The sequence below is a fragment of the Gracilinanus agilis genome, chromosome 4, assembly GCF_016433145.1.
Source record: "Gracilinanus agilis isolate LMUSP501 chromosome 4, AgileGrace, whole genome shotgun sequence".
NCBI lineage: Eukaryota > Metazoa > Chordata > Mammalia > Didelphimorphia > Didelphidae > Gracilinanus > Gracilinanus agilis.
The window spans coordinates 484,198,927-484,220,622 of record NC_058133.1 but is presented as its reverse complement, the minus strand read 5'-3'; the positions used below and the strand labels follow the sequence as shown (position 1 = coordinate 484,220,622).

At 43.1% G+C, this 21,696-nt stretch overlaps 1 protein-coding gene across 1 annotated transcript in view; it reads left to right on the top strand.

The window, feature by feature from the left end:
- Nucleotides 1–17,404, top strand: part of RAB11FIP4 (RAB11 family interacting protein 4) — a 194,114-nt gene extending 176,710 nt beyond the window's left edge. Inside the window, exons 5-14 of the mRNA XM_044675580.1 lie at nt 279–319; nt 820–855; nt 2,182–2,281; nt 2,849–2,952; nt 3,304–3,444; nt 9,462–9,543; nt 10,752–10,889; nt 12,212–12,370; nt 15,162–15,305; nt 16,302–17,404. Of these exons, the coding sequence (XP_044531515.1) occupies nt 279–319; nt 820–855; nt 2,182–2,281; nt 2,849–2,952; nt 3,304–3,444; nt 9,462–9,543; nt 10,752–10,889; nt 12,212–12,370; nt 15,162–15,305; nt 16,302–16,418 (1,062 nt within the window). The 3' untranslated portion in view covers nt 16,419–17,404. The remainder of the gene's footprint in view (nt 1–278; nt 320–819; nt 856–2,181; nt 2,282–2,848; nt 2,953–3,303; nt 3,445–9,461; nt 9,544–10,751; nt 10,890–12,211; nt 12,371–15,161; nt 15,306–16,301) is intronic.
- Nucleotides 17,405–21,696: the final 4,292 nt, after the last annotated feature.

Here is a 21,696-nt window from a genome sequence, read left to right as displayed (position 1 = left end):
TCTCTCTCTCTCTCTCTCTCTCTCTCTCTCTCTCTCTCTCGACTCTAGTCTCTCTCTCTCTCTCTCTCTCTCTCTCTCTCTCTCTCTCTCGACTCTAGTCTCTCTCTCTCTCTCTCTCTCTCTCTCTCTCTCTCTCTCTCGACTCTAGTCTCTCTCTCTCTCTCTCTCTCTCTCTCTCTCTCTCTCTCTCGACTCTAGTCTCTCTCTCTCTCTCTCTCTCTCTCTAAATCTGTAGTCTCTATATAGAGTCTAAAGCCCACATTGTTCATTCTCGGCAGAACTTGATTTGTATTGTGCAGTTCTCCGTGGCCAAGACCAGGTGAATAAGCCACGGCTCCTGGCCTGGTAGGACTTCCTGCTGAGGTTAGGTGGGAAGCCAGACATCATAAAGTCAAATAAATGAAGGCAGCACGAGGAGGCATTCAAGAAAGAACAAGTGCTGCGGGCTGTTCAGATCTAGCTCTTTTTTCTAGGGCCAGAATCCAGGGAGTCTTTGGGGGCTTCTAAGGTTGACCTTAAAAAATAGAGAGACTTTTAATAGATGGAATTGGAGGAAGGGGACAGGAGAAGGGAATGGGCAGGCCTTAAAGGCTCAGAGATGGAAAATACAGGGTGGGGTTCACAGAATGGCAAATACAATTTATTCAGAATAACTGGATAAGGGAGCTTCCCCTGTTTCCTTGTGTTGTTTCATGACTCCAGCAAGATAGTGTCTCTCAGGCACCTTTTTTCCCCTCCAAACCTTGACTTTGTATGCCTTGACATTATGGCTTTAAGACCAAGGATGCTCTCAGTGATTTATCCTTTCCTCTCCCCCAGCCCCAACCGGAAGATCTCTAGCACGGCATTTGGACGGTAAGACCCTGTTGTCCCGCTTGGGAGGGTTTCTCTGGGATTGACATTTTAGCATCTACTTCTCTGTGTGACAGCCAGGAAGCCCCTCTTCCCTCCCCTAACTTCTCTGTCTCACCTTCCAGCAGCATCCTAATGCACTTAACAGTTAGGGACATTCCAAGCATAACTGCCCAACAGAAGTTTGTCCCTGTCTTTCCTGACAGCCATCCCAAAAAAAAGTCTTGATTTGGTTCTCCCAACTAGCAGAGCCCTGATGAGAAAACTCACTCCATGTGAACACTGACCCTTAGCCAGAAATACCCCAAATCCCATGTGTGACCCTGTTGAGTGGGATACCCAGCCCCTGCCAAGGGTCAGTCTTAACAGTCTCATGTTCTCTATTTTAAAATAGAAGTTTTCTTTTGCTTGATTTGCTCAAGTACATTTTTATTGGTTTTTTGAAAAACCATCCCCAACTCCTTCCCAGGGAAGGTTAACACCATTATACCAAAGAATTTCCTAAAAAAGGAAAGAGAATAGTGTTCTCTTAGATTACCCTCCATTCCACTGCCCACACAGGCTGGTTCTTTCATCCCATCCATTTGGCCTTTCTAAAAGTCTTTTTTAAGGCTGATGATAGGGTTACACTATGAAGGAAAGAGCTCTGTGTTTGAAACACTGGCCAGATGGCTTGTGTCAGTCCCTGGACCTTTCTGGCCCTCTTGTTTCCTCATACATAAAAAGGAAGGTCTTGAGCGAAGTAACCTCTAAGCTTCCCACCACCTCAAAATCCATGATCTCTGGTTCAGGGATCTGAAATCTTTGGATTGATGTCTATTTGTTGCCTCAAACGTGTGGGGTCTTTGGAGGTTCCTTAGCCTGTCTGGATCATGGAAGGGACCGTGGAGCTGGTCTGCTCATTCATTGGATCTGTGGTTCTAGACTGCCATGGCCATATTCATCAAAGTATTGGGTCTACCTTCGGATGCCACCCAGTTGGGGTTGGGCAGCCCCATAAGAATGGGAAGCTCTCTGGGCACAGAGCAGCAGCCCCATCAATCTCATGCATGAGCCTTAAGCATGTACTGTGAGCTGGACACAGCATAGAGCAGTAGTTACTGGCCTCAGGACCAGGAGATCATGAGTTCAAGACCTGACTTTAGGACCTTGGCCAAGTCACCTCATTTCTGGGAGGAGTTTTAGAGAAATTGCATTGGGAGAGGGAGTTTCTATAAATCTCAGGTCTAGTCTCTACCACTAACCCTAACTATGCCTAGTCCTTGGGAGACAGAGAATAAAACGGGCTCGTTCCTGCTCTTCATGGAGCTTCTATTTTGCCATTCACAGGCAACTCATGCACCATAGCAACTTCAGCAGTAGTAATGGCAGCACTGAGGACCTGTTTCGGGACAGCATTGACTCTTGTGATAACGATCTCACAGAGAAGGTGAGGGCAGACTGGGGTCCCCCTTGTTTGTCCAAGGGCATTGGGGGCTTAAGGGAGGGAATCTGAACTCTTTGCATTGGGATGGGGAGACACGGAAGGAGCAAAAAATGTTCCAGTGGTATCTTGAGCCATTAAAAACCCTAGCATGATATTATGAGCCCCTGGGAAGTCAATTCATTGATTTTTATTAAGTCAATTCATCATCCGGGGGCAGCTAGGATCTGGGGTTCACATCTGTCCCAGACACTTTCTGGCTAGGTGACCCTGGGCAAGTCCCTTAACTCCATTTGCCAAGCCCTTAACACTGTCCTACCTTGGAACTAATACACAGGATTGATTCCAAGATGGGAGATGAGGATTTTTAAAAAGAATTTATGAAGTACGTAGTGTCTGTCTGTCAGGCTCCTATATCTGTTTGGGAGATGGGTAGAGAGGATGGATGTAGCCACACCTGCCTGACCCTGCAAGGGGAACCTGTGTTCCACCTGCATTTTTGAGCCCCCCACAAGCCTGAAATTATTGGTCCCCCAAATCCACCTACTCCAACCCCTTCCTGTTATGCACTAGGTGAGCTTCCTGGAAAAAAAGGTGACTGAGCTAGAGAATGACAGTCTGACCAATGGAGACCTGAAAAGCAAATTAAAACAAGAGAACACTCAGCTTGTCCACAGGTACCGATGCATTCACCCTTCTTGGGAAAGGGGCAAAGTTGGCATGGGGATGGAGATAGAGATGGGCTTCCAGCTGGGGTTCTCATTGGTGGAAGAAGGGAGGATCAAGGCTTCTGGGAGGGCCAGGGTGCAGGCAGTTCTCTCTCAATCACTGAGAGGTCCCAACAAGAGGGCAGTGGATAGAACAATGATGCCAGAGGACCTGGGTAGAGATTGGCTTCCAGCTGGGGTTCTCATGGGGAACCAGGGTGCAGGCAGTTCTCTCCCAGTCACAGACCTAACAAGAGAGCAGTGGATAGAATGAACAGGTACCAGAGGACCCGGATGACCCTGATGGCTGTCTCTCCCCAGGGTTCATGAGCTAGAAGAGATCATGAAAGACCAGGAGACAACTGCGGAGCAGACGCTAGAGGAGGAGATCAAGAGGCATCGGGAGCTGTTGAGCAAGCTCGAGAAGGAAAAGGGCACCGAGATTGAGCTGCTAAACACAAGGTGTGTCCTCACTCTCTCTCCAGGTATCAGTAAATCTGGGATCAGTCAGTCTCATTTTGAACATCAGACAAAAAATAATAATAATGTTGATAGAATGATTAACGATGTGCAAAGTACATATATTTGACCCTCACAATGACCGGATGAGTGAGGTACCGTGAGTCTTAGTTCCATTTTACATTTTATGGATGGGAAGATCAAAGCTTCTTGTGATAAAATTCTTTTTTTTTTTAAACCCTTACCTTCTGTCTTGGAGTCAATACTAAGTATTGGCTCCAAGGCAGAAGACTGGTAAGGGAAGGCAATGGGGGTCAAGTGACTTGCCCAGGGTCACACGTCTGAGAAGTGTCTGAAGTCAGATTTGAACCCAGGACCTCCCGTCTCTAGACCTGACTCTCAATCCACTGAGCTACCCAGCTGCCCCTTGTGATAAAATTCTTAGAAGAAGAAGCTAGGTGACTCAGAGCCCAAGGCCTGGAGTCGGGAGGATCTGGGTTCAAAACTGGCCTCAGACACTTTCTAGCTGCATTACCCTGGGTAAGTCACTTAACCCCAATTGCCTAGCCCTTACCGCTCTTCTGCCTTGGAACTGATACTTAGTATTAATTCTAAAATGGAAGGTGAGGGTTTAAAAAAAAAAACAAAAAACAGGACCTCCATCTCTTGGCACCAGGCATTTTTCCTAGCTGTCCCCTCGAATGCTGTTTTCTGTTCTGGCTAAATCCCAAATAGAATCTCAAACCCTTACCTTCTGTCTTAGCATCAGTTTGGAGGCAGAAGAGCAGTAAGGGCTAGGCAATTTTGGGATTAAGTGACTTGCCCAGGGTGTCACTGCTAGGAAGTCTCTAAGGTCAGATTTGAACCCAGGATCTCCAGATTCCAGGCCTGGAACTCTATCCACTGTGCCACCCAGCTGCCCCTTTAATTTTTTTCCAATGAATAATAATATTTTCTTTCACTGTCACTTTACCCCACCTCCACTTTAAAAAAAAAAAACCCTTATAACAAATAAGTGTGCATAATTAAGCAAAAACAAATTCCACCTCCAAAAAACAAACGTTTCAGTCTGTCTTCTGAGCCCATTCCCTCTCTGTCTGGAGGGGAGCAGCGAGCTTTACCAGGAGCCTGCTGAAGCCCTGGTGGAGTTACTGCATTGATTGGGGACGTCAGGCTTTCAAAATTGTTTTGTCTCAAGCATAACATGAGTTAAAAAACAATAGAATTCCTCCTCCTTAGAGGAATGCTTTCAAGATAATGTGGTCACATCATGTGCAGAGCTACACATTCGGTTTTTTAGGTCAACTTTCTTTTGTCAACAAACAAATACAATTTTTTTTTCTTTTTTTTTAAACCCTTAACTTCGGTGTATTGTCTCATAGGTGGAAGAGTGGTAAGGGTGGGCAATGGGGGTCAAGTGACTTGCCCAGGGTCACACAGCTGGGAAGTGGCTGAGGCCACATTTGAACCTAGGACCTCCCGTCTCTAGGCCTGACTCTCAATCCACTGAGCTACCCAGCTGCCCCCAAACAAATACAATTTAATTGTTAAATTTAACTAAATTACTCATTAGTACTTGAATTTTTTTCTCAATTACATGTAAAGAAAAATTTTCAAACATTTTTTCATCTGATATATAGTAAATTTTGGTCAAGCCTCTCATTTAGATTCTCTCCTGGAGCCAATAAGCAATTCCACTGGGCTATACATGTCTTATCACTCGAATCCTATTTCCATTTTATTCATTTTTGTAATAGAGGAATCTTTTCAAACCAAAAGTCCAAATCCTGCACCCATATAAACAAGGGATAAATCATATGGTTTCTTCTGCATTTCTACTCCCACAGTTCTTTCTCTTGATGTGGATTGCATTCTTTCTCATGAGTCTCTCTGGATTGTCCTGGATCATGGCATTTTTAAACATGTTTTGTTTTGTTTTTTTTAATCCCTCATCTTCTGAATTAGAATTGGTACTAAGTATTGGTTCTAAGGCAGATTTGAGCAGTAGGAACTAGGCAATTGGGGTTAAGTGACTTGCCCAGGGTCACACCGCTAGAAAGTCTCTGAGAGGCAGATTTTAATCCAGGACCTCCTGTCTCCAGGTCTGGCTCTCTAGTCACTGAGCCACCTAGTTGCCCCAATATATATATTTTTTACTTTTGAGTTCCAAATTCTCTCCTTCTTTTCTCCCCACAACTTGAGAAGGCAAGCAATTTGATAAGATATTCTACGTGGACAGTCATGCAAAGCATTTCCTTATTAGCTATGTTGCAAAAGAAAACACAGAAGAAAAAAATGATAACAAAGTTTAAGAAGTTAATACTTTTTTGATGGAAAAACCACTTAACCGTGGCATGGTGCAATGGAACAGTCCTTCTCTCTGGAGTCAGAGGACCCAGATTTAATGCTTTAATTTTTGATGGTTCTGAGCTAGGTGAAGCATTAACTCCCCCAGCTAGGAAGTGTTAGAGGTGAGATTTGAACCCAAGTCTTCCCAGCTAAGCCTAACCCTCCATCCACCAGGTCGTGCCATGATGCCTCTGGGGAAACGGATGAGGGTGGACCAGAATTTCATGTCAGTGAGCAATATTTTCCTAGAAGAGCCCAGTGCAAATTATCCCCTTAGGGACTCGTGGGCTTTGTTTATTTACTTTGACAACCAGCTCCTATTTTTAATTTCCACTCCGAAGGCTGGTTTCCAAGAGTTGCTGTTATGTTTTTCATCTCTTTGGTGATCTTCCTCGTACCTGGCTGCTCACTTCTGGCCTCTTAGGAGCAGAGTAAAGCCTAGGAGAGCTCAGAACGAAGAACAGGGACACCGGGCTCTGGTCCCCAGCCTTGTCCCTGCCTGGCTGTGTGGCTGTGGGCAAAGAGCACTCCTTCTCTGGGCTGATTAAACAGGGACGTAGGAACTTTGTTGATACCTTGTCCAAGTTCCAGGGATGATAGGATCGTTGACTGAAAAGATGACCTTTGGTCATCTCAGGCAACTCTCTCATCTCATGGAGGAGGAAATGCAGATCCGGACTGGAGAAGTCACTTGCCCAGGGTTGCAGAAGTCATAACATCAGAGTCATAACTTGAACCCAGGTCTTCTTTTTTTTTTTAACCCTCACCTTCCACTTTGGAGTCAATACTATGTATTGGTTCCAAGGCAGAAGAGTAGTGGTAAGGGCTAGGCAGTGGGGGTCAAGTGACTTGCCTAGGGTCACACAGCTAGAAAGTATCTGAGGCCAAATCTGAACCCAGGACCTCCCATCTCTAGGCCTGGCTCTCAATCCACTGAGCCACCCAGCTGCCCCCTGAACCCAGATCTTCTGACTCCAAAACCAGGTTTCTTTTCTTTGACCACATTTCTAATGCTGTCTTGGCAGATAATGGGGAGAGGACTGGAAAAGTGCTTTGTTGTATGCGTGTTGTTGTTTTTTCTTAAACCCTTACTTTTCTGTCTTAGTAAAAACTCTAAGACAGAAGGAAAAGGGCTAGGCAAATGGGGTTAAGTTTCTTGTCTAGGGTCACCATTAGGAAGTGTGAGGCAATTAAGATTTTCTGCATCTTTCATCTTTGTGCCCTCCAGGAGCTAATGCCTTGTACATAGTAGAAACAAATATTTGTTGGAATTATTTGAATAAAATTTAAGAATTAGGTAAAAAAAAAAAAAAAAAAGGAAGTGTCTGAGGCCAGATATGAACCCAGGAACCTCCCTGTCCCTAGGCATGGCTCTATCCAGGCTAGGACGTGGACCACTCAATGCTCTATCCACTGAGCTCACCCAGACGCTCCTGAATTTGTCTGGTTTTCTCATGAGCTGCAGCTGTGGTCACAGCCGTGGTTGTGGTCAGCAGCTGCTGAGAAAAGGGAGATTGAAAACTGAGAGGAAATGCCCCGCAGGAGTGCTGGCAGCAGAAAGCCTGGGCAGGCTCTGACCCTCTTTGGACACCAAAGTCCATTTGCCCCTTTCCGAAGGCCACTCGAGACTGATGAGAGTTCTGAGAAGAGACCCAGAGCCAGGATCGTTCCAGAGACTTTGGTGAAAAGAGGGCTTAGGACAATGCAGTGCCTGGCACGAGCAGGGGACCTTGGAGCCCGAGCTTCCTCATCTAGAAATGAAGGGGCTGGACTCGGGGCTCTTCCAGCTCTCCTGAGTACATGCCCCTGGCCTCAGATAGTAAGGACCACACGTGGCCTCCTGCCTTCAAGGGATATTCTCTTCCTCAGCCATCCTTCAAAAGGCTGAGCTCATCGACACCTCTCTAAGGAGGGACCCTTCAGCCAAAAAAAAAAAAAAATCTGAGCTGGTAGATTCTGCCCAAGGGAAAGTGTGAGGTCTCTGGAGACAGAAAAACCTAGGTTCAAAACTTGCCTTTGATGCTGACTGCCTTGGGCAAGTCATTTGCTCTTGGCCTCAGTTTCCCCATCTGTCAAACAAGGGGTTGGACTAGGTGGCTTACAGATTTCACAAATCTGTGATGGGAAGAGGTCTAAATGCAGTGATCCCAGACAGTCCCAGAGCCTCATGATGAGTCTCAGAGGCCTTCTGCCTTCTGAGAAAGATCTGATGGAGTCTGAATGCAGACTGAAACATACTATATTTCACTTTCTGCTTCTTTTTTTTTCCTTTTCATTTGCAATCTCTTCCACCAAATGACTAATACAGAAAGGTGTTTTGCATGATGGCACATGCAAATCTCTTATCAGATTGCTTGCTGCCTCCTGGAAAGGGGAGGGTGGGAAAGAGGGAGAGAATTTGGAACTCAAAACTTTAACAAATGATTGTTAAAAATGTGTTTTTACATGTAATTAGGGAAAAAAATACTGTTCCGGGTTCAATACTATTACATGCAAAAACAGTTTTTTAACTTTTAAAAAAAGTTTTGAGTTTCAGAATTTTCCCCTTCTCCTCACCCTCCCTTCCTGCCCTTCCCTTTCAGGGATGCTAAGCAATCTGATAAAGATTTTACGTGTGTAATCATGTAAAATATTTTTCCATATTAGTAGAAATAAAGTATTAGTTTTGTTTTTGTTTTTAAAGAATCCAAGTAGAAGTAAGGGGAAAACAGAGAGGCCTAGCTCCTAGGAAGAGGGATGGTCCTGGTTGTACTCTGCCCTCATCACCATCCCATCTAGAGTATTGTATTCGTTGGAAGGGTCACCATTTAAGAAGGATGTTGGTAAGCTGGGGAGTATTCATGGGGCATTAACTGGGAGGTCAGAGAGCAGTGATGACCTTTGTGCTACATGGACATCAGTGGAGGAGCTGGGGTGCCCAGCATGTTGAAGAGAGAACTCAGGGGGGACCTGGAAGCTACCTAGTAGAAGGGGGATTGGACTTATTTTTTGTAGTCCTAGAATTAGGAATAGCTGGAGATGCTGTAGAGAAACTCCAACAATTAAGAAGTCTGGTGGTTGGATGGAAACCTTGAAGGTAGGAGATTCCCCTACCCTAAGTGGAAGTCTTCAGGAAGGCTAGATGATCGTTTTGGTTTCCTCTATAGTAGGGGAACTCTTTATCAGGTAGGGGATGGTCTAGACAGCTGTTGAGACCCCTTTCTACCCTCAAATTCTCCATCCCTATAGCTTTAGCCACATCCTCTACACCAAGGTTTCCCAGATATCTGGCTGACCATTCATCTCATTATTCAGGCAGGTCACAGACCGTCTACAGGACATCACCCAGATATCTCATTGTACCTCAAACTGGACATGAGCCTACTGTCTTTTCCCCCAAACCCTCTGACTTCTTTATACTAATAATTGGCGCTACAAGAGGAGTATTGTGGAAGGATAGTGGAGCTTGGATTGAGAAGACCTTAGGTTCAAATCCACTTATTCTACAGGCTGTGTGACCCTGGGCAAGTCACTTAACCCCCATTGCTTAGCCCTTACCATTCTTCTGCTTTGGAACCAGTATTGATTCTAATACAGAAGGCAAGGGTTTAAAAAAAAAGGTAGGATTTTGGTCTAAATTCTCCAGAATTAAATGAAATTAACATTAGTTTCTCTGCATCCCTCTTCTCTAGGGTTCAACAGTTAGAAGAAGAGAATACTGAACTGAGAACCACAGTGACACGACTAAAGTGCCAAACAGAGAAATTAGATGAGGTAAGAAACAGGGGCATTAAACAGTTTTTATTACTTTTTTTTTTTTAGATATGAACTTTATTTTTTTTAAACATTTATTAATATTCGTTTTTAACATGGTTACTTGATTAATGCTCCCACTTTCCCCTTCACCCCCCGCACCCCCCTCCCCCATGGCCAACACACATTTCCACTGGTTTTATCATGTATCATTGATCAAGACCTATTTCCAAATTGTTGTTAGTTGCATTGGAGTGGTAGTTTCAAGTCTACATCCCCAATCATGCCCGCCTCAATCCATGCGTTCAAGCAGTTGTTTTTCTTATATGTTTCCTCTCCTGCAGTCCTTCCTCTGAATGTGGGTAGCATCTTTACCATAAATCCCTCAGAGCTGTCTTGTGTCATTGCATTGCTGCTAGTACAGAAGTCCATTGCATTCGATTTTACCATAATATATCAGTCTCTGTGTATAATGTTCTTCTGGGTCTGGTCCTTTCACTCTGCATCAATTCCTGGAGGTCTTTCCAGTTCACATGGAATTCCTCCAGTTTATTGTTCCTTTGAGCACAGTAGTATTCCATCACCAGCATATACCACAATTTGTTCAGCCATTCCCCAATAGAAGGGTATACCCTCCTTTTCCAGTTTTTTGCCACCACAAAAAGCACAGCTATAAATATGTTCGTACAAGTCTGTTTATTTATGATCTCTTTGGGGTACAATCCTAACAATGGTATGGCTGGATCAAAGGGCAGGCATTTTTTTATAGCCTCCTTAGATGTTGGCTGATTCATTCTTCCTGCTCTATTCAGACATGTAAGAAATAAAATGGATATAGAAGGATAGATTTAAAAATATTATGGTTTTAAATGATTTATTGGTAGCCATTAGAAAAATGAAGCCACATGCCATGTTAAGAGTCATTTTAAAAGACGCACCCTGTTACATCCCTTCCCCATCCTGGCTCCACTCCAAAATCACCAAAAGAGGAAGTGCCCATCCTGTCACTCACTATTTATCCTTCTGTCTACGTGATTATGCAAGCCAGGAATCATGGGAAATGTAGTTTGAAAGACTCCTAAATGTCCACAGGAAGTTTAGATCAGGGACCTCAGAATTAGTTCAAGGAACCCCAAATTTCCAGTACCACAGACATCACTCCCCATTTCCTTTGACCATAGTGTTCTCTCTCTGAACAAACGGGACAGCGTATGTCTTGCTTATTTTAGGAACGACAGCGGATGTCTGACCGGCTAGAAGATACCAGTCTCCGGCTCAAGGACGAGATGGACTTGTATAAGCGGATGATGGACAAGTTACGGCAGAACCGGATGGAGTTCCACAAGGAGCGAGAGGCCACTCAGGAGGTGGGTCACCTGCTTTCAGGAATCACCACATTCTGGGGTCCAATTAGTAAAAAACAAATCTCAAGAAAAACATTTAGTAGAGATACATGTTGGGGTCTTAAGGAGTCAGGAGCACTTGAGTTCAAATTCTATTTCAGGCATTAGCTGGAAGTAGCACCTTGGGCAAGCCCCTTAATAGCTTTTTTGCCTCATTTTCTTCATCTATAAAATGAGGGGGTGAACGAAAGGTCTCTTCTAGTTCTAAATTTGTGATCTAGCCCTATAGGGTGAGCAGTATAAGTACTGTGATCCCCATTTTTCAGGTAAGGAAATTGAGGATGAGAAGGCTTTCATCCCCCATGGTCCCATCCAAGTCTTAAGTCTATGAGGCTAGTAATACTGAGTTGCCAAGCAGCTAAGTGGCTCAGTGCATAGAAAATCAGGCCTTAGAGTTGGAAGGTACTGGGTTCAAATTTGGCCTCAGATACTTCCTACCTATATGCCCCTGGACAAGTCACTTAACCTCCATTTCCTAGCCCTTACCACTCTTCTGTCTTAGAATTGATACTAAGACAGAAAATAAGGGTTAAAAAGAAGAAACTGTGAGAATCTGAGGCAGATCAAAGCATACCATGTTCCACTCTATTTCCTACATAAGTTTTTTATTATGTGTGTGACATGTGTCTTCTATCACAACATGACCAATATAGAAATATGTATTAGATGAAAGTACTACAGGTTATTTGCTTCTTTGTTAGGGAGAAAATATGAATCCAAAAATGTCAGAAAATAATCATCAAGGGTGCAGCTTAGTGGACTTGAGAGCCACACCCAGAGACAGAAGGTCCTGGGTTTAAATCTGGCCTCAGATACTTCCTAGCTGTGTGACCCTGGGCAAGTCACTTAAACCCCATTGCCTAGCCCCTACCATTCTTTTGCCTTTAAACCAATACACAGTATTAATTCTAAGATGAAAGGTAAGAGTTAAAAAAAAAAAAAAGAAAGAAAAGAAAACCAGTGCTTTCTAAACTTTGGAAAACTTATGTGTATATTTGTTACTGGAATAAAATAAAGATAACTAATTTTTATTTTATATGTAATATGTAATTTAAAAAACTTTTTATATGTAAATGAAAAATAAAACATTAATTTACAAAGAAATAAAGGGTTAAAAAAAATACTAAGTTTCCCATGTCTTATGGAATGTGAGGTCCTAATAGAGACCTCATTTTTATCTTATGCCCGGTGCTTGGTAGAATGTTGAGAACACAGTAGGGGCATAATAAGTGCTCTCTGAATTGAATTGAATTGAACTTTACCTATTTGGACCCTCATTCCAACAGCTCATCGAGGACCTGAGGAAGGAGTTGGAGCACCTCCAGCTCTACAAACTGGACTGTGAACGGCCGGGCCGGGGACGAAGCTCCTCTTCTTGCATGAGTGAATTCAATGCTAGGGCCCGGGAAATTGAACTGGAACATGAGATCAAACGACTCAAGCAGGTGAGTCGAGCAAGATGGACCCCAACAGGGCTGGGGGGGTGAGCGCATCCATTCCCTAACCTCTTCTTCCACTGCTAAACGGAGCAAACCTCGGCCATACACAGCAGGAGCCAGCCTCTTGCCCATAGTGATACCATGGCTCAAGCCCCCATCAAGGTCTCACCACAGGTCATGTGGCAACAAGACAGGTAATTGACAAGACTTGAGGCAGGAAGCCAGGTGACAAGACAGGTAATTGACAAGATTTGAGGCAGGAAGCCAGGTGACAACAAGACAGGTAATTGACAGAACTTAAGTAATTGACAAGACTGGAGGCCAGGAAGTCCTCAAGGAAGCTATTCTTGTAGTCTGGGTGAGATAATGAGAGCCTACACTATGATAAAGAGGACAGAGCATTTATTAAGCCTTTATTATGTGCCAGTACTTGGGATACAAATTCAAACAGGCAAGAACAGCCCCTGGAGAAGGGGGATTCATTCTAATGGAGGAAGCTGGTCCTCAGACATTTACTTTCTGTGTGATCCTAGGCAAGTCACTTTCCTCTGTTTTCCTCAGTTTCCTCCTCTGTCAAACTAGCTAGAGAAGGAAATGGCAAATTACTCCAACATTTCTGCCGAGAAAACCCCCAATGGAGTCACAAACAGTTGGATGAAATGGAACCACAGAAGTGTCTTGTTTGCACATTGTCTCCCGCATGAGAATGTGAGAACTCTTTGAGGACCGGCACTGTTCGTGCCTTTCCTGTACCCTTAGCCCTCAGCACAGTATACCTACATAAGTATATAATAATACAAAATATAAAATATAAAATAACATAAGTGTAACTGAATCTTCATGCTCTGGGCAACTCACCCAAAATGACAAGTCGACAGAGGCACCAGTTTTCCTGGCAAAGGGAGTTTCCTCACCTCGGACATTAGTTCCTGTCCTTCTCTCCCTGATTGGGGTAATAGGGAGAATAAGGGCTTCCATGGTTTGAATCTTGCCTCAAGCACTTACTAGCTGTTCTAAAAGGAACAAAACAATCTTAACAATCTTTAGAACCGGTGGCTTGACTTTGAATGCCCCCCACCCATTCCCCTAACCGACTTGGACACGCTCAGGGGATGTCTGCACCAGGAACAGCTCAAATTCATCCAGCCCTTCCATGTTTGAAAGGAGATTCATGTATTTAATCTCATCTGAGCTTCAGGATCATAAGGAAAACACTATGTTTTACAGATGGAGAAACTGAGTCTCAGAGAGGGAAGTGATTTGCCTGCAGTCACACAGCTAATAAGGGTCACAAGTGGGATTTCAAAGCAGATGACTCCTGCCTCTTTCCAAGCCCAGACTTTGGATCTTAGCAACCTGGACCCTAACTAATCTAACCCCTTTGTTTTAAAGATGAGGAGCCAAGCTCAGAGCCAAATTTGAACCCAAGACTATCAGACTCCAGGCCTGGCAAAGTGCAGATTCCTAACCTGGATTCCGTGATCTTGGATGGAAAAGTGATAGGTTATATCGTTACTTTCTGTAGCCTCTCACTGAAATTTAGCATTTCCTTCCTTACAAATGCAGACCACAAACATGAGTCCAAGAAGGGGACCGTGGACTCCCCCCAGACTGCCAGAGGGGTCCATAACACTGTAACAACAAAGAACCCCTGTCCTGGAGAGCTCCTGCTTAGGAGGTCATAAATGCAATTCCATGAACCTTCTATTTTTGCACAGATGGTGTTTTCAGATGACTTCCCCAAAGCACAGCTGGGCACATTTCCATGGTGCCCAGCCTGCTGGGCATGTTCCTTGGCTCAAGCCTCTCCTCTCTGCCTCTGGATACCATGCACACACACCCCCTTCCCACTCCATATTATTACACTGAGTCAAGGCAGGGTCCCTGGATCAAAATTCCACTCCACCCATGCTGAGGTAGCAACTCCTGCAGAGCTGCCTAGAGCTAGAAGAGAAAGGGGTAAATGACTTACCCAAAGTTGCAGTGGTCACTCTGTGTCAGGACTAGGATTTGAATCCAGGACTCCTTGATTCTAAGGCTGGCCCTCTAGCCACCATGCCATACAACATATCCTTTTACCTCCCAGGTACCCTGGCTGGAACCCTGTGACATACCCATTTCCTTGGAAGGAGGGGAGAAACAACCTGAGATCCGAGCTTAATTGTAGTGGAACCCAGTTATTTCTCCTAGGAAATCACTGCTTCATGAATTCCCTTTCTTCCTACAAGAGGCATCCCTAATGCCTCCTTCTATAGGAAGCTTTCCCTGGTCTCCTAAAAGGCCAATCACACTTCCCTCATGAGGCTACCAGTTTTTATTTTGTATTTATTCCTTATATACTTGTATGTAAATACTGCTGTCTCTCTAGGAGAATAGAAGCTCCTTAAGGTCAGGGACTGTTTCTCTTTTGTCTCTGTATCATCAGTGCCTAACATAATGCTTGGCACATAATAGGTGCTTTATGAAATATCAGTTGGTTGGTTGATTGAAAGTCCCTCCTCCCCAAAATATAAGATGCTAGTTGAGGACTCTTTCATTTTGATCTTAGTATCATCAACACCTAGCACAGTGCATGGTACATAGTAGGTGCTTTATGAAATGTCGATTGGTTGATTGAAGGTCACTCCCCCTTTCAGGGGAATATAAATTCCTTGAGGGCAGGGATTCTCATTTTAATTGTTGTATCTTGAGCTCCAACAGAGTGTCTGGTGCATAGTGGCTGCTCACCACTTGATTGACTGGTTGATTGATTGATTGGTTGATGACCTTTAGTTCCCCTCTTTCATGTTTTCGACAGGAAAATCAGAAGCTCCGAGATCAGAATGATGACCTGAATGGACAGATTTTAAGTCTCAGTCTTTATGAAGCAAAGAATCTCTTTGCCACTCAGACCAAAGCCCAGTCTTTGGCAGCAGAGATCGACTCAGCCTCTAGGGATGAGGTAAGGACAGGCTTAGCCTCTTGAGCTACCCCCATTGCTTCAAGCTGGGAAATCCATAAGAAAAACATTTTTTTTTTAAAAGGCAATTCTAGGTTATCCATCAATCCTTGAACCTGTGTTCTTCCTCTGCTTCTGATCTCAGAAACCCTTCTTGCCTGCAAAAGGGACCAGGGTCAGACTGACACACTGGAAGGGACCTTAGAAAGCATCTTACCCAATCTTTTCATTTTACAAATGAGAAAATTGAGGCCTAGGAAGATTCAGAAGATAATAGATTTAGAGCTAAAATAGAGAGGCCTTCTTATCCAAAATCTTCATTTTTAAAGATGGAGAAACGGAGATTGGGAGAGGTTAAAGATTTAACACAGCCAGAAAGTGTCTGAGGAGCAGTAAGGACTAAGCAATTGGGGTTATGTGACTTGGCTAGGGTCACACAACTAGGATGTGTCTCAGTCCATATTTGAACCCAAGACCTCCCATCTCCAGGCCTGACTTTCTATCCACCAAGCCACCCTGCTGCTTCATGTTTCAGTTTTTTAAAATAAGGAGGATTTTTGACTCCTTTTCCCAAGTTAAAAGTTGACTTTAAGGAAAAAGCTAGGTGGCTCAGTGGATTGAGTCAGGCCTAGAGATGGGGAAGTCTTGGGTTCAAATCTGGACTTAGACACTTTCTATTGGGGTGACCCTGCATAAGTCACTTAACCCCAGTTGCCTAACTTTTACCAGCTCTTCTGCCTTGGAACCAATACACAGTATCAATTCTAAGACAGAAAGTAAGGATTTTAAATTTTAAAAAAAATTGACTTTAGTACTAGTCAGTCGATTGTGACTCACATTCAGCCTGACTTTCCTAGATACCAAATTTACTTTGACTGAAGTCTATGCCCTCGTGCCAGTCAGAACAGGGTAGATATCTCTTGATATCTCTAGACATCTCTTCACTTTTGGGGCAGAAAGCTGAGTTTTCATTGAATGTCTCTTGTCTGTCTCTATCAGCTTATGGAAGCCCTCAAAGAGCAAGAAGAGATCAATTATCGACTGAGACAGTACATGGACAAAATCATACTCGCCATCTTGGACCACAACCCATCCATTCTGGAGATCAAAAACTGAAAGAAGATGGAGGGGTGGAAGTGGGAGTGGGACCAAGGAAGAACCTGGGAGAGTGACAGCCACCTGACACCCTCTGCACTTGTCACTGGATTTAAGTGTCACTAATACTGTAAATGTCTATACATACAACTGTGTGTATGTGAGTGTGAGTGTGTGTACGTGTGTACAATTAGGTATGAAAGAAATGAGCATGTGTATGAATGTTGATGTTGACAGTGGTAAGCGGTTGATCCTTTAATCACAAAGGTCTGCTTGGGTTAGCTTTTCATGCACTTTGTTGTACCTTTGCAGGGAAGAGAGGGTTAGCAGAAGGGATAGAAGGCAATTATTAATGTAATAACAATATAATTGGAAACTTTGTGTTTTAGATATTGGATAAAATGACTACCTCTGGTTGTAAGAGATCTGTCTCTATTGTGAGAGGTGCCCCCACACCTCCTACAGGTTGGAGAACAAAAAAATAATTACTTTTTCAGTAACTTGAATCCCTAGCCACCTTGTGATTGGGCTTAGTTTGACCCCATTCTCCTCTTACTTCCACCAGTGGCACACCCTGCCAGGGCACAGATATTTGGAACCAGGAAAGAGAAATTGGTCTTCTAGTAGAAAATGATAGAGGAGAAAGTCATTGCTTCATATTTGGTGTGTTTTGGGGGTAGGGGATTTGTGACTAGTAGAACTACTTGCAGGCAAAGCGTGGTTTGTCTCTTTAGTGCCTACTTCCATTTCGCACACCATTTGTGATGACTAGTAGATGGTTTGGGGTTCGTATAGGAATGGCTTTGGGTCTCACAGAGATTCTACAACTTAACCCCAGTTTTCAGGGGACTTAAAATTAAGGCTATCTAATTTCTTTCTGGTTGGGCTCTTGGCCTTTATTTTTTAAGGTTTCCCTTGCATTCCTGCATTTTTACTACCTCCCCTTTTTATTTCTCTGTTTATGTATGTGTATGAGTGTGTGTATGTGTATGTGTTGGTTGTTTATTTAAGAAAATAAAGATGCTCCATTCTATGTTTGATAGGGAACAGATGTTTGGAAAGAGTGGAGGGTGATAGAGGTTTAAGTCATTCATAGGTGCATTGGGGAGATAAGAAGGGTTTTGTCCCCATCAATTTTCATTCCATACCATCAGCTTCCATCCCAAGACATCTGACCAACTGAATGATGGCATCCAGCTCCAGGACCTATGTCTGTGTGGGGTTGAAACCAAATATCCTCAAAAGTTTTGGATCTAATCAAGAAAGCCTTGCTTATGACATTTTTAAGTCCTACCCAGTGTGGCCTAGTTTTGGTGGTATCTTTGTAATCCCAGGCAGAGGCTAGCAGATTTCTTAAGCAATTTTTTGAGTGGGGGGTGTCCTGAGCTGTAAATGTGCTAATATCATTTGTACCAAACACATGGCATAAATATGAGTGGGGGCGGGGGGGTACCACAACAGTGAACTGGCCCAGGTGAAAAACTGATTTTTGATCAGTAGTGGAATTAGGTTTATGAGTAGCCTCTGCTCTTCCAACCCAAATTAAATAGAAAACCTTTTTTTTTTTTTTTTTTTTTTTTTTTTTTAAGCCCTGCTAGATGTTTCTAGCACACTCCTGAAGTCTGGCTGGCTCCTATTAGGGTATGGGATTTTGCCATCAAAGGAGATGGATAAAAAAAGTCAGAGTCCTTCACTCTACTAGGACATGAAGATCTTTTATTCTGAATATTCAAACAGCCCTTTGTTGCCTGCACAGACTAGAAAGAGTGAGGTTGTCCATGAGACACAACTGGAGTAGGCCAGGAGAACTGGGACTGACTTTGATCATTCTCCTGACACTTGGTAGGGAGTTCATACTAAGGTTTTTCATGTACATTCATGTAGGAACTGAGCTTTTTGCCTATTGCCATTGTCTTCTTCCTCTTCTCCATGAAATTTTCACATTCATCTTCAATTTTTATATTCTTTTGCAATGCATTTCCCTTAATTCTATATATATATATATGTGTGTGTATTTACGTATATATGTACATATATTTATACATATACACACACCCCTTTACTTTCTTCACTGGTATGTGAAAAGGAACGTCTGGGCATGTTGGAGAAGGGGATGCGGATGAATCATAGTCTGAGGGGGAGCCATTGTGGAAATGTTGGGGTTTCTTTTTTCTCCTCTCTAATCTAGAAATCTGGTCTGTGAAAACAGCTAGCTACAGGAGCTGGGCTTTTCCCCTAACCCAGGACCTTAACAGTCTTGTAAGCTGAGTTTTTCCTTAATAATTTTTTCCAAAATAGGGGAAACTTGACAAAACACAACTTTTATTTTATTTGAAATAGTGACTTCTCCTCCGATACATACATACAGGCCATGTGTCCCAGATAAATTACTTACCCTCTCAGTGCCCCCAGAAGACACTCAAAAGACTGAAGCTATCAAGTGGGCACCTTTCAGCACTGATAAAGCATTCTCTATACCAGTGACCTCATAGATCCATTCCAAAAAGAATTAGCCACTTACATCCCATTGACCAGATAACAGCCCAGAAAGGATCTATCATCTGAAAATTCTCAAAGCTGTCAGCCATGGGTCCACCTAGGCATGAAGGTTCTCTGTGGAAGTAATGGAATGGGTATAAAAAAGAGGTTAGACATTAAGGGGAGATCATCTGGAAAAAGAAGAATGGAATGAAAGGACCAGAAGAGGCAAAGGGAGGAATCTGAAAGTGAGTAGGGGACGGGGAGAAATTTATTTTCAATATTTTCCCATAGTTACCTATTTCATGTTCTTTCCCTCTCCCTCAAACCCTCCCATCCCCCTGTAGCCGACACACAATTCCACTGGGTTTTACATGTGTCATTAGTTAAGACCTAATTCCATATTATTGATAGTTGGACTATCATTATCGTTTAGCATCTACATCCCCAATAATATCCCCCTCAGCCCATGTGTTCAAGCCGTTGTTTTTCTTCTGTGTTTCTGCTCCCACAGTTCTTCCTCTGAGTGTGGCTAGTTTTCTTTCTCATAAGTCCCTCAGCCTTGCTCTGGATTCTTGCATTGCTGCTAGTAGAGAAGTCCATTATATTTGATTGTACCACCGTGTATCCGTCTCTGTATATAATGTTCTCCTGATTCTGCTCCTTTCACTCTGCATCAGTTCCTGGAGGTCATTCCAGTTCACATGGAATTCCTCCAGTTTTTTATTCCTTTGAGCACAATAGTATTCCATCACCAATAGATACCACAATTTATTCAGCCATTCCCCAATCGAAGGGCATGAGAGGGAGAAATGAAAAAAAAAAAAAACAAACAACTAGAAGGATGGCAATCATATCTGAATTCAGAGGCAAAACAGAATCCAGATCACTCAGTTTGAAGCAAATGAAAAAAAATGTTTGAGTCATCATCACTCTGGTTTGATTATCTCTTTTTTAAAAACATGTGGTTAAAGGATCAGGCTCAGGTAACTAAGTTAAGTTTTAACCTATTTTAAGTTTTAAAATCAGTTTTTATATCTTAAAAAAAATTAAGACTGCCAGAATCAATGGAAGATGTATATATTTTTTTCTTTTTGTGCTTGTTTTGGCTATACCAAGTATAATATGTGTTGTGCTCCCCTGCCTTGTAGGAGACACCTAGAAAAAGTGTCAGGTACCTGAGCTGCCGTAAATATATGGAGAATTTGGATTCAATGCAAAGAGGATCCAGCCTCATAAACAAACAGAAGCAAACATGAGCCTTGGAAACTTTGTTAGCCCCCCCCATCCTTCTCCTAGGAGGCACCTGAGGAGTCTGGTGCCCTCGTTTACTCTCTTCCTAAATAGCATTGGGTGCTGCTTTTCTGGAATCAGTGACTGTTTGCTCAGCTGAACAAAGGGAAGGAGATTTTCTCATGTTCAGAGAGGCCAAATGCTGGTGTGGTTTATCTTTTTTTTTTTTTTTTTAAACAGCTGGTTTAAAGGAGCAAGCCCCATGTAACACGTATTTAAAATTAAATTCAGTATAGTGTTATTTGTTTAGCTTAAATTTTTAACTCAATTTTTGATATATCTCAAAACTCATTTCCAAAGCTGTCAGAATGAATGATGAATAAAGCTGACCTGCTTTGTTCAGCCCAGTTCAGACCCCCAATAAGTCCCATTGTCCAAATGGTGAACCTTGAGGCAACTCTGGGGAGTCGCGTGTGTGTGTGTGTGTGTGTGTGTGTGTGTGTGTGTGTGTGTGTGTGTGTGTGTGTGTGTGAGATTTAACCTCTGTGAGTGGAGGGAGGAAGTACCAGCTGTCATTTTGTGTGCAATGATTTATTTCTCCTTTTGGGTCAGGAGGTGTAATTTTTTCATTCGATAAGGGACTTGTTACTACCATAGCCACTTTAAGACCTTCCTTCCCACTTCTATGTACTTGAGGTCTGTTTCCTTTAGATGAAATTTCAGAGCAAAGAATAAAGGCTGTCATCCCAGACGGAATGGCATGAGATCATAGTTTTAGAGCTGGGAAGGACCTGTAGAAGGCCATCAAGCCCAACTCCCTCATTTTATAGATGAGGAAACTGAGGTACTAAATTAGAGGAAGTGACTTGCCCAGAGTCATGCAGCTATATGAAAAATTTCCCTGATATCATCTCTACAAGTTTGATGGGCTATTATTGTATGGAATCTGTTGGAAGGCAAGCATTTAGACAGGGTAGGGAAGGCATTTATCAGTTTTGCAGTGGAAAGAAAGCAAGTTATTGCTATTGTCAGGGTCCTGGTTTTTTTTCCACAAGCATTAGAAAGTTCTTGGTGAAACAAATGGGACTTGAAAATTTAATTCTCTGAGAGGAGAGGTTTGGATACTCTTTTGGAGACTCTTCCAGTTCCTGGTCCAGGATTCTGTACCTACTCTCCATTCCATACTGAATAGTTGACAGGGAGCCAAGGGAGAGGTGAGAAGGCAGGAAGTAGTACCCTGTGCCCAATAATAATGATGATAGCTAGCTAAAACCTGCTAAGTGTAGTATTTATATGATCAACAAGTGAATCAACAATTATTTGTTATTGGCCATTATGTGCCAGGAACTATGTAAGACACTGAGGATGGATACAAAGACAAAGGAGAAAGCATTTCTGCTCTCAAGGAATTTAAATTCTAATTTAGGTCTTTTTTTTTTTTTTTTAAGAGATTCCTCCCTAAATCCTTCTGGCTGGCCAGGACCTCCCCCTGGTGGTTAGAGAGTGAGTTGTTCTTTCTCTTTTGGGGGCAGCGGGGACATGGCACCATGGCTAGTCTCTCCATCAGATGCCAGCAGCTTCATCTTGG